This window comes from Cebus imitator, unplaced genomic scaffold (genome assembly GCF_001604975.1).
Source record: "Cebus imitator isolate Cc_AM_T3 unplaced genomic scaffold, Cebus_imitator-1.0 Scaffold190, whole genome shotgun sequence".
Taxonomy (NCBI): Eukaryota; Metazoa; Chordata; class Mammalia; order Primates; family Cebidae; genus Cebus; species Cebus imitator.
In genome coordinates, this window is record NW_016107505.1 from 413203 (window position 1) to 425703 (window position 12501).

The following is a 12501-nucleotide window of genomic DNA, read 5'->3' on the forward strand; positions in this document are numbered from 1 at the left end:
AAAAAAAAAAAAAAAAAAAAAAGAGTTGGGGGAATATAAAGCTCTAACACTGACACATGCCATACCACCATCTGGGCAAGCCTTTAACACACTGTGCTGAGTGAAATCAGCCAGACACAAAAGGTCACATGTTATAAGCGTCTATATGAAATGTCCAGAATGGGCGAATTCAGAGACAAAACATTGATGAGTGGTTGCCAGAGGGCCGGGGGAGGGCCTGCTTAATGGGTGCTGGCTGTCCTTTGGGGGCGATGGAGAAGTTCTGGAAATAGAGGTGGTGTTGCACAACATTGTGAATTGACAGTAAGTGGTATAAACAGCCATGTGGGAGGATGCTCCCCTCAGTCCATCTTCACCATCACTGGGCATCTTTACTAAGAAAGAAAAGATCCACATATATATTTATATTTATATAGAGAGAGCACACAAGGCCAGGGAGGAAATGGTATCTTTGGCTTTCCTTCTCATTTGATTACTAATAAGGTATAAAATTGCTGCTGCTGTGATTGGACACTCAGCACCATGCTTAGCACACAGCAGCTGCTCAACAGATATTTCCTGAACAAGCGAAAACTGAATGAAAGAGCAAAGTCGTTAAAAGCCATCCTGCGGATTGGAGCGGGGTTCTCTGTCCAGATAAGGCTAGGAAACACTGGGGAAAAGTAAGCTGGGGGTCGGGGGGCAGCTGCACTGCGGGTCTTCTCAGGGCGCTGAATGCACTCACAAAGGAGGGTTTCCCAATCTCCATCCAGCCCCTGCCCAAAATGAAGACACCTGGACTCCCATGCCTGACACGTTACATTTACTCTATGCCTATTCGGGCCTGGGGGTTTCTCTCAGCCCATCCTCACCAGCCTGTGTACAAGAGGAAGTAACCAGGAACTGCCTGAACCAGACTGCCATGTAGCCGCACAGACTGAACCAAGAACCAAGGAAATGACACCCCAAATCCACGCCCTCAATGGCTATACCACACCACCCCTGCAAATGGAAGTGGGCTCTCAAACCTTCTGTCAGCTCTGCTGCTGGGAGAAAAACAGCCTCTACCTGGGACTGCAAGGCCCTGCCCACCCCAGTGTTGTTTCCTGTGCCTGGCCCCTCACTCACTCTGCTCTGCCTCAAGGGCCTGGCTGCTGTTTCTGAACACACCAGACACATTCTGGCCTCACTGGCTGTTCCCGCTGTCTAGAATGCTTTTCCTAGAGATCATCCCACAACTCTCACCTCACTTCAGGTCTGATCAAATCTTGGCCCTGGGGAGGCCTTCTCTGCTCAGATCACCCCATGCCACTTTCTCTCTTGCACTTTGGGGAGTGGCAGTGGACACCCAGAGGACTGGGAGAGAAATGGCCATCTCAGAGCTTATCAGGGAAGTTGGGGACCTGACCTGCCATGGTGGGGAGGAAGAGCCTTGCTCCCTATGGCAATGGAGGTGAGGAGGCTGGTGGCAGAAGGCCAGCAAGGAGGCTGATGGTGTGATCCCCAAGAGTAGGGACAAGAGCTGAGTGGCAGCAGGACAGGTGCAGAGGGGCAGGACGTCCTGGCAGGGGAAGCAGGATACCTGCAGCATTGTCCATGTTCTCACACAGGTCGGCCAGCAACTCCAGGGCCCCCTCTCGCTCCTGCTGGTCTGCCACCTGCTCCGCCTCACCAGCAGCAGGGGGCATGGGCTGTGACAGTACACGGAGGCAGCTCTTCATCTGCTCTACCTCCTCCCGCTGGCCTCGGAAGGCAGCCGACATGGCCTCCTGAAGCCATTGACGCCTCTGGGGGACCAAGGGAAGGAGGAAAGGAGATATCTATCAGTCATTAATTAAAAAGTAACAGCCATTCATAAAGACAGCCAACAACTGAGTGCTGATGTTCCTTTGGTCAATAAATATTAGCTAGGCATGGTAGCTCATGTCTTTAATCCTAGCACTTTGGGAGGGAGAGGTGGGCGGAGTGCCTGAGCTCAGGAGTTTGAGACCAGCCTGGGCAACATGGTGAAACCCCAACTCTACTAAAATACAAAAACTTAGCCAGGCATGGTGGTCTGAGCCTGTAGTCCCAGCTACTTGGGAGGCTGAGGCATAAGAGTTGCTTGAATCTGGGAGGTGGAGGTTGCAGTGAGCCGAGATCACAACACTGCACTCCAGCCTGGACAATAGAGCAAGACTCTGTCTAAAAAAGAAAAAGACATAATCTACTGAACATCTATTTTATTCACAGACACTTTTCTAGGTACTAGAGGCAGCCCCGGGCCAGAAAGAAACTCCTGCTCTGGGGGTGGGGGTGGGGCTCACATTCAGGTTAAAGAGCAGTCAATAAAGGAAATAAACTCACACCTATAATCCCAGCCCTTTGGGTGGCTGAGGCAGGGGGATCCCTTGAGCCCAAGAATTTAAGAGCAGCCTGGGTAACATAGAGAGATCCCATCTCCACAAAAAAATGTTTTAAATTAGCTGGGCGTGGTGTGGCATGCCTGTGGTCCCAGAAAGCTGAGCGGGGAGGATGGCCCAGTTACTCAGAAAGCTGAGTGCGGAGAAGGCTGGAGCCCAGGAGTTTAAGGCTGCAGTGAGTAAGACCTTGTCTCTGAGAGAAAAAAAAAAAAATGGGTTGGTCACTGAGGGTCCCAGGGAGGCAATTGTGAGAAAAGCAGCAGGTGAGGGACTGAGCCAGGCCACACCTAGAAGAATGTTCCAGGCAGAAGGAACAGCCAGGAGGCCAATGTGGTGGAGGCAGAGTGAGCAAGGAGGGAGGGAGAGGTGAGGGGAGCAGATGACATCAGGTCTTGCAAACTTTTGTAAAAACCTGGCATTTCCCTCTGAATAGGTGTAGGAGCTGCCAGAGGGCACTGATCAGAGAAGTGGGGGACACCTGCGTTGCTATTGATTGAGGACAGACTGAGGAGAGGGGAGGGCAGGTGCAGGAAGATACATCAGGAGGCTACGGTTGGGACGAGGCAGAAGAGAAGGTGGTGTGGAGCAGGGAGGAGAGAGGGAGTGGGGAGAAATGCCCAGATCCTGGACTTACTTTGAAAAGAGAGCCAATTTGATGTAGTGAGATATGAGGTGTGACAGAAAGAGGTCAAGGATGACTCCAAGGTCTCTGTTCTGAGCAACCAGGAAAAGATGGGGAAGATGGTTCGAAAAGTGGATTTGGAGTGGGAAGAGCAGGGATTAAAGCTCATTTTCAAATCTGTCAAATTGGAGGGATTTATAATACATCCAAGGTAAATGACTGAGGAAGCTGCCTGAAGCCCAGAGTCGAGGTCCAGCCTAGACCAGAATTTCTCAGCTTTAGCGCTAATGTCACTTTGAGCTGGCTAGTTCTCCGTGGTGTAGCTGTCCTGTGCACCGGAGGATGTTGAACAGCATCCCTGGCCTTCACCCACTGGGTGCTTCACCCACAGCCTCCAGCTGTGACAACCACGAACGTCTCCACACCAATCGTCCCCTGGGGAATAAAATTCACACCCAGTGGAGAACTACTGGCCTAGCGATATAAATTTGAGACTCGTCAGAGTAAAGCCTTACAACAATATGAGGCCGGGCGCGGTGGCTCACATCTGTAATCCCAGCACTTTGGGAAGCTGAGGTGAGCAGATCACCTGAGGTCAAGAGTTCGAGACCAGCCTGGCCAACATGGTGAAACCCCGTCTCTACTAAAAAATACAACAATTAGCCAGGCATGGTGGTGTGTGCCTGTAATCCCAGCTACTTGGGAGGCTGAGGCAAAGGGAGTCGCTTGAACCTGAAAGGCAAAGGTTGCAGTGAGTCAAGATTGCGCCACTGCACTCCACCCTGGGCGACAGAGCGAGACTCTGTCTCAAAAAAATAATAATAATAAAATTAAAAAGGAGGTGAGAGCTAAAAAGTGAGTGCTGGAATTTTTGGGGGGGAGGGAAGGGAGCAGACCCTGTGTCGAGTACTCTTAAGAGGTCTCCTGGCCGGGCGCAGTGGCTCAAGCCTATAATCCCAGCACTTTGCGAGGCCGAGGCGGGTGGATCACGAGGTCAAGAGATGGAGACCATCCTGGTCAACAAGGTGAAACCCCGTCTCTACTAAAAATACAAAAATTAGCCTGGCATGGTGGCCCGCGCCTGTAGTCCCAGCTACTCGGGAGGCTGAGGCAGGAAAATTGCTTGAACCCAGGAGGCGGAAGCTGCGGTGAGCCGAGATCATGCCATTGCACTCCAGCCTGGGTAACAAGAGCGAAACTCCGTCTCAAAAAAAAAAAAAAAGAGGTCTCCTTAGTCACAGTTCTAAGTAAATTTGAGTGAGCTATTTAATGTTTCTGTGCCTGCTTCCTGCCTCACTATATCCTAAAGGTTCAATGACATCATGTATGTAAGTGGGTTAGCACAATGCTCTGTATACAGTGATTGCCAATTAAACATTATATATAATAGCTATTGCTATTAATCGGCAAAACAACTCTATGAGGTATGTATCATTGTTATCCCTACTTCGCAAATGAGAAAGTTGAGGCACAGAAAGGTTGTGACTTACCCAAGGTCACATAGTCAGCAATTAGCAAAGCCTGAAAACAAACCCAAGCAGTCTAGGCCAGGTGTGGCAGCTCACACCTGTAATCTCAGCACTTTGGGAAGCCGAGGCAGGTGGATCACTTGAGTACACGAGTTCAAGACCAGCCTAGCCAACATAGTGGAACCCCTTCTCTACTAAAAATACACAAATTAGCCAAGGATGGTGGCCTATGCCTGTAATCCCAGCTACTTGGGAGACTGAGGCACGAGAATTGCTTGAACCTGGGAGGCAGAGGTTGCTGGAAGCCAAGACTGTGCCCCTGCACTCCAGCCAAGACTCTGCCCACCCCCCCCCAAAAAAAAAAAAAAAAAAGCAGCCGGACTACAGAGCCTGTGCTCTTCATGAAAACATACTGCTGCCTTGAGATGCACTGTCTGTATGCTGGGCACTGTGTGCAGCCCTACTTAAAGTGGAAGCTCAGAATTACCCTATAAAGTAGTTATTATCAATTTGAAAATGAAGAAAACTGAGACTCAGAACGATTAAGTAATATGCCCAAGGTCACACAGCTGGACAATGCTGAATCCAGGTCGGTCTAGCTCTTGAGAGGATCTGTCCCTCAGGCACTCTTGAGATCTGACCTTCAATCAACGATGACTCCATCTAGCACAAATTATAGCCCACAATGCCTCCACACCTGGACTCCTGCGTCCCACCCACTTGCTCAGCAAGTCACACTTTCCAAGGTACCTCTCTCTGTCCCCAGGCCCCTCACGCCAGCTTCTTGGGTCCCCATCCTTTACCTCCTCACTCATGGGCTCTGGAGGAGGGTCTGGCTCTTCAGAGCCAGCGGTGATGGCCATCTGCAGCAGGCCTTGAAGGTTGCGTGGGGGCCGGGAATTGCCCGACCCCCCGGCCGAGTAGGAGCCGGAGCCGGAGCCGGAGCCGCCGCCGCTGCCGCCGCCGCCGCCGCCGCCCCCCCCTGAAGAGCAACCCTGGGAGGCCGGGGGTAGTGCCAGGGGCAGGCGGCTGCCCCTTGAGCCTTCGTCCGCCATGGGCAGTTTGTGAAGGGAAGAATATGTTAAGGGGAGAAGGTGTTCACCGCTGAAGCAGCTCTGGTGTCCTGACGGGTCGATTCTTGAGGGTCTGCTGAGAAGGCGGCGTTTTAGGGGCGCTTGGTGCCCCCCCATCACCCCAAATCACGCTGCCCCCAGTCCCCTTAACCAAAGGCCCTTGTCCTTCCTTCATACCCACAAGACCCTTCCCCAAAGTCATAAGCCCCTCCTTTCTCCCTGGCAACAGGCCCCACCCACTCTCCCTGGCAACAACTCCCCTTCCCCATCTCCACTGCGTGCGTCCCGTCTCTTAGCAACCCAACTGCTCCACCTCCATAGCAACAAGCCCGCCCTTTGGACGCCTTAGCAACAAGTCTTCTCCCTCCTCTCCGAAGACGGGCGCCGGAGTGGGTAGGATCTCACCTCCCCGGGTCCTCAAGCCGTCGCTGCTCCTACAGACAAAGTCGCCCGCACCAGCCTCTGCTGGGCGCCGCCATCTTAACCGGAAATGCGCACGGTTTCACCCGGAAGTTCCAGGTGTACCCACCTAACTTCGGGCCGTGGATGAGGCTGAAGCCGCTTGCCCGGCTCTCGGCATCTTCTCACTTGGCCGAATGCTGCATTCGGCCCCGCCCCTCCCATCCAGGACCCGCCTCCAAGCTCTGATGCGCCTTCGTGCAGGCCCCGCCCCTTCACGCTCACGTCGCCGGCCGAAGCCCCGCCCCTGGCCCAGTTTTTGCACCCCGGCGAGTCCCGCCCCCGATCCTTATTGCAAGCACCACCCCTGTCCTGACTCGAGCCCCGCCCCCAGATCTGACCCATCCCCTTATAACCCCGCCCACACTAACATTCCCGCCCCTGTTTTAGACCCATCACCTCTCCCAGTTAGGCCCCGCCCTCTTTTCTTGCCCCGCCCACTCTATTACTGTCAGTCATGCAGGTACCTCATCCTTAGAGGATTTGGGGCTTTGCCCCCTAATCTGACTTTCCCCTCCACTGGGGCCACCACCCCATCTACTGGGGCCCTGGGGTCGCAACTGTAACGGCTGGCCTGTGAGTCTTAGGCCCCCCCAACGCCTCTCTCGGTCTCAGTTTACCCATTCGTCAAATGGAGCTGCAGCGTGGACCCCTCTCATTATTCAGCCTCTCCCTTATGGAATGTTTCCAATGTCTTGCCAGGTAGAGAGGAGAGGATTCGTAAGCCCTGGGGCCGGAAAGCAAAGTGCCCCAGAGCCTGGCAAGATCCAGAGCGCCAGAAGAGCCAGCTTGCTGGGGAGGCCCGAGGACACTGCGCTCCAGACGTGGGGTTTAGGCCTGGGCACCTGCTGGTGCGGGCCTGGTCTGCAGAGGTGTTGGCCCTGGGCTGGGCTTAAAGAAACTCTCGTGTTGGTCCTGGACAGGAGGCGTTTTCCTCCAGGAAAAGATTGTGCTCAACGCAAAATGGGCCCACAGTCACAAATGTTATCAACCACCTGCTGGGAGTGGTTGTGCAGAGGGATATTTTGGGCAGAAACGGGAAGACCAAACAGATAGGCTGTGGGTGTCCGCGTGTACGTGTGTGTGCGCGCCTGTGTGTGTGTGTGTGTGTGTGTGTGTGTGTATGTGTGTGTGGTGTTTCTAGCACTGTGTTGTTAGGTGCGTCTGGGCCTGTGGATGTCCTATTATATTAGTTTCCTATTACTGCTGTTAACAAATTACTAAAAATGTGGTGGCTTCAAAGAGCACACATGTATTATCTTGCAGTTATGGAAGGCAGAAACCCACAATGGGTTTCATGGGGCTGAAACCGAGCTGTCAGCAGGATTGCATGCCTTCTGGACGCTCAGGGGAGAGTGTTTTTCTTGCCTTTTCCAGCTTCTAGAGGCCACACTCGTTCTTTGACAGGTGGCCCCATCACCTTGAGCTCTACTTCGTCTTCCGACTCTGTCACTGACTGCTCCTGCATCCCTCTCACAAGTACTCTTGTGATGCCATTGAGCTCACCCAAATAGCCAGGATCACCTCCCTATCTCAGTCAAATGGACGAAGTCCCTTCAGCCACGCAAGATAACCTGTGCACAGATCCTGGGAATTCGGATGCAGATGTCCGAATACACGCCCAGATGCAGTGTCTTAGGCCTATAATCTCACACTTCGGGAAGCCAAGATGGGAGGATCACTTGAAACCAAGAGTTCCAGACCCCCTGGGCAACATAACGAGACCCCATCCCTACAAAAAAATACAAGAATTAGCCATGCGTGATGGCATCTTCCTATAGTCACAGCTGCATGGGACGCTGCAGGAGGATCACTTGAGCCAAGAAGGTCAAGGCTGCAGGAAGCTATGATTGCCCCATGGCACTCCAGCCTGGGCAACAGAGGGAAGACCCTGTCAAAAAAAAAAAAAAAAAGACAGAGAGTGATCATATAATTTTTCATCTATAGCAAGATATTTGAGAGCACAAAGGGATCCATTAATAGTTACAGAACTGGCCGGGTGCAGTGGTTCACACCCGTAACTGGGAGGCCAAGGAGGGTGGATCACGAGGTCAGGAGTTTGAGACCAGCCTGGCCAACATGGGGAAACCCTGTCTCTACTAAAAAAAAGGCCTAGCACAGTGGCCTACACCTGTAATCCCAGCACTTTGGGAGGCTGAGGTGGGCAGATCATGAGGTCAGAAGTTCAAGACCAGCCTGGCCAACATGGTAAAACCCCATCTGCACTAAAAATACAAAAAATTAGCTGGGTGTGGTGGCATATGCCTGTAATCCCAGCTACTTGTAGGCTGAGAAGGGAGAACTGCTTGAACCTGGGAGGTGAAGGTTGCAGTAAGCTGAGATTGTGCCACTGCACTCCAGAGACAGAGCAAGACTCCATCTCAATAAATAAATAAATAAATAAACACACAAAAATTTCACCAGGTGTGGTGGTGCATGCCTGTAATCCCAGCTACTCAGGAGGCTGAAGCAGGAAAATCAATTGAATCCAGGAGGCAGAGGTTGCAGTGAGCTGAGATCGTGCCACTGCACTCCAGCCTGGGAGACAGAGCAAGACTCTGTCTTTAAAAAAAAAAAAGAAAGTTACAGAGGACTGGGCATCAACCAGGACATATGGCCACTCTACCTCTATGGGTCCATATGATCCGCTTCCTGGTCTCCTTTCTTCTTGGTCTCCCTCGCTTGCTCCTCTCCAGCCGAACTGGCCCCTTCAATGCTTCCACAACACACCAGACACACTCCTGCCACAGGACCTTTGCACCTGCTGTTTCCCCTGCCTGGAATGCCCCTTGCCCTTCATGGCTCAAACTCTTATTTTGCTTCCTGGCCAACAAATTGCACCCTGCTCAACAGGCCCCTCTTAATCTCCTTCCCTGCTGTAGTCACCTCCTCAGATTAGCTAACACACCATACATTTTGCCCATCGACCTTGTTGATCATCTGTTTCATCCACCAGCATGGAAGCTCCACAGGACAGGGCTTTTTGCTGATTTAGGTCACTGCCATGTTCTTACTGATAGGTACAGTGCCTGGCTGAGATTTGGCACTCATTAAAGATTTGTGGACTTAAGGTGTTGAATAGGGGATTTGGAAATCTCACAGGAGCCAAAGGGCTCCTGGGTGCATTTTGTTTTATTTTTGTTAGAGACAGGACCTCACTCTGTTGCTCTGTTGCTCAGGTTGGAGTGCAGTGGTACAAACATAGCTCACTGCAACCTTCAACTCATTGGTCCAAGCCTCAGCCTCCCCAGTGGTTGGGACTACAGGCACATGCCACCATGCCTGGCTAATTTTTAAAAATATTATTGTAGGGATCGGGTCTCGCTTTGTTGTCCAGGCTGATCTTAAGCAATCTTCCCACCTTGGTCTCCCAAAATGTTGGGATTACAGGCATGAGCCACCTTGCCCAGCCCTGGGTGCTCTTTATAGGGGACTTGAGAATTAAAGGGGCATCTAACACTTTCGGGTACATGTCATAGAGGGATCTATGGCTTATGGGGAAAGCTAATGGGGGCAGCTGGGTTACTCACAGGAAAAGCACATGCTGGGGGATGAGCTGCAGTGGGGATGTATGGGGTACACCAGGGCCCACGTGAAGATGTAAAGGACCCTGTGATGAGGACAGAGAATACGTGGGGGTCTAAAAACATACACGGAGTTCAGGGGGTTCTGGAATCTTCTCTGTAGAAGTAAAGTGAATCCTAAATCAGTCTGGGCTGTGGGTAGATATGGAGCCTTGACATTGGCAGGGACACAGACTTTGCCCACAAAGACCTGGGTGGGTGAGCTTAGAAGGCTAGGGAAACAGAGATGAGTTTTGGGCCAGCAACTCCAAGAATTCTTTCCCTTCTCTGTCTCTGTCTACCTCAATTTATCCCCACCTCTCCCCAGCACGTGCCCCTCCACCTGTGTGTACCCCCGGTCCCCCTGCGGCCCCCCGCCCCCCGCCCCGTGCCTCTCCCCCACCTCTCTGGCAGGCCTTCCTCTCTCTGTCTCTCGGAGTCTCTGACTCTCCATCCCTCTGTTGGCTTCCAGCAGCTCCCTCTCCCTCTCCCTGTCTTGTCTGCCCGGCTTGCCATTCCTTCCTTCTCTTCTGTGCCTGCCCGTCTCTGCCCTCCCTCTCTGCCTCAGCCTGTCTCTGTCGGTGTCTGCCAATCTCCGGTCTCTGTGTCAGCCAGCATCTCTCTTTGTGTATCTCCATCTCTACCCCATCTGTTGGGTCCTCTCTCTCTCCCCATCCTTCCCTCCATCCTCTCTCCTGCATCCTCCCACCTCATCTCCATCCCTCCAACTGGAGGCCCGCCCCCTCCCCCCCCGGCGCTCCCCCTCCCCCCTCCGAAAGGGTTAACTTTGGGGAAGGGCCCGGAGTCCCCGGATGGTGATGTCAGCGTGCCGGAGAGAAAGGACGAGGTGGCGGGGGGAGGCGGAGAGGAGGAGGAGGCGGAGGAGAGAGGGCGCGTGGGGGGGGCGGGGGGGACCTCGGCCTGCAGCATCCGCCGGCCCGCACCTCAGACCCCCCCGGTGGGGGGAGGCGCAGGAAGCGGGGGGCCGGCCAGAAAAGGGCTGGGGAGGGGGGGCCCCGCAGCCCCCCCGGGCCATGCTGACTCCCGGGGCCTGACCCCCCGGGCCAGCCCCCCCTCCCCCAGCTCCGCGGCCCGCCGACTGGGGGGGGCCAGCCCAGCCCCCTGGGGACCCCCGGAGAGGTGGGGGGCAGCCGGGGGGGCCGGGACGGAGCGGTCGCCGGCCCCCACCGGAGAGACGGGGCGACCGGCCGCAGGGGGGGCGGCCGGGGGACCGGTCGGGCCGGGACCAAGGGCACCATGTCGTCCGGGGCCAAGGAGGGAGGCGGGGGCTCTCCTGCCTACCACCTCCCCCACCCCCACCCCCACCCACCCCAGCATGCCCAATATGTGGGCCCCTATCGGCTGGAGAAGACACTGGGCAAAGGACAGACAGGTGAGCCTAGCAGAAGGGGACACCTGGGGTGGGAGCAGGGTGGAGGTGGGGGCAGAGTAGGGATTCAGGGTATTCAAAGGGCAGGGGCTGGCTGCCCAGACCCCTGGGCCCTTCATAGAGAAGGGACTTGGAATTCAGACCCCTGAGACCCAGGGTGGAGGGGGTGGGGGCACAGACTCTGAGGTCCTGGAGGAGAGAAGCTGGGGACCTGGACTCCTGGGTCTGAGGGAGGAGGAGCTGGGGACCTGAACTCCTGAGTCTCAGAGAGGGGGGCCTGGGGGTCTAGACTCCTGGGTCTGAGGAAGGAGGGGCTGTGCCTGAACTCCTGAGTCTGAGGGAGGAGGGGCTGGGGTCCTGGACTCCTGGGTCTGAGGAAGGAGGGGCTGGGGTCCTGGATTCCTGGGTCTGTAGGAGGAGGGGCTGGGGTCTGGACTCCTGGGTCTGAGGGAGGAGGGGCTGGGGGCCTGGACCCCTGGGTCTGAGGGAGGAGGGGCTGGGGTTTGGACTCCTGGGTCTGAAGGAGGAGGGGCTGGGGGCTTGAACTCTTGGGTCTGAGGATGAGGGTGGTCGGAACCCCGAGTGTTGGGACAGGGAGTTTGGGGCCCCAGAGGCTGGAGGGGCTCCAGGGCCGCGGAGGGGAAGAAGGCGGCCTGCGGAGTGGGGCCGGCTGGAAGCTGAGGCTCTTGCTGCAGTACAGCTGCAGACTGGGGTGGAGTGCCTCTGTCCTGGGAAGCGTCTTCCCTCTCCACCGTCCTCTGGCCTCCTGCTCTCCAGGCATCGAGTTGGGGTGATGGGGCTGTGGGGCCTAGTATGCTGTCCTCCTCTTTGGTGTGCTGGCTCAGAGTGGGAAATAGGAGGGAGGGTGGGAAGGTGGGCTGCAGCAGGCGAGCCTCCCGGAGCGGCTGTGGAAAGGGCGTTCATCCTCTGCTGTTGCTGAACGCTGGCCACCGGCCGCGGCCGCCTTCCTGCCGGATGGATGGTGGGTGGAGGTGACATGGGAGCCAAACACCCAGGGTCTCTATGAAGCTCAGGGCCAGAGTCCACAGGAGTGGGGACCCAGTCATGACTAGGAGATGAGACCTTAGGGAAAAGGAGAGGGCCAGAGCCCCAGATCCTGGTGGTAAGAGTGTGAAGGTGTTGCTGACCTGAATTCCTGAGTTACAAGAGAGGAAGGGGTCAGACCTAGACTGGGTCTGAGGGAGGAGGGGCTGGGGCCTGGGCTTCTGGGTCTGGGGGAGGAGGGGCTGGGGCCTGGGCTACTGGGTCTGGGGGAGGAGGGGCTAGGGGCCTGGACTCTTAGGTCTGGAGGAGGAGGTGCTAGGGGTCTGGACTCCTAGTCTGAGGGAGGAGGGCTAGGGGTCTAGACTGCTGGGTCTGAGGGAGGAAGGGCTGGGGTCTGAACTGCTGGGTCTGAGGGAGGAGGGGCTGGGGGTCTGGACTGCTGGGTCTGAGGGAGGAGGGGCTAGGGGTCTGGACTGCTGGGTCTGAGGGAGGAGGGGCTGGGGTCTGGAAGGCTGGGTCTGAGGGAGGAGGGGCTGGGG

General features: G+C 55.3%; 2 protein-coding genes across 9 annotated transcripts in view; one reads left to right on the plus strand and one right to left on the minus strand.

Annotated features, from left to right (window-relative positions):
* HSPBP1 (HSPA (Hsp70) binding protein 1) overlaps positions 1 to 6313 on the minus strand; it is a 22019-nt gene extending 15706 nt beyond the window's left edge. The window contains exons 1-3 of one of the 5 annotated variants that reach the window (XM_017546547.2): positions 5951 to 6313; positions 5276 to 5618; positions 1562 to 1766 (exon numbers count right to left, since the gene is read on the minus strand). In XM_017546547.2, the coding sequence (XP_017402036.1) occupies positions 1562 to 1766; positions 5276 to 5527 (457 nt within the window). In that variant the 5' untranslated portion in view covers positions 5528 to 5618; positions 5951 to 6313. Of the gene's footprint in view, positions 1 to 1561; positions 1767 to 5275; positions 5824 to 5845 lie in introns of those variants that run through there. The other 4 variants (XM_017546548.2, XM_017546549.1, XM_017546550.1 and 1 more) reach the window with 4 other exon arrangements.
* Positions 6314 to 10382: 4069 nt separating this feature from the next.
* BRSK1 (BR serine/threonine kinase 1) overlaps positions 10383 to 12501 on the plus strand; it is a 25704-nt gene continuing 23585 nt past the window's right edge. Inside the window, exons 1-2 of one of the 4 annotated variants that reach the window (XM_037744995.1) lie at positions 10396 to 10414; positions 10903 to 10960. Coding sequence is in view for 3 of the 4 variants with exons in the window: in XM_017546552.2 (XP_017402041.1) it covers positions 10825 to 10960 (136 nt within the window). In the remaining variant the exon portion in view is untranslated. Of the gene's footprint in view, positions 10961 to 11841; positions 11940 to 12501 lie in introns of those variants that run through there. The other 3 variants (XM_017546552.2, XM_037744993.1, XM_037744994.1) reach the window with 3 other exon arrangements.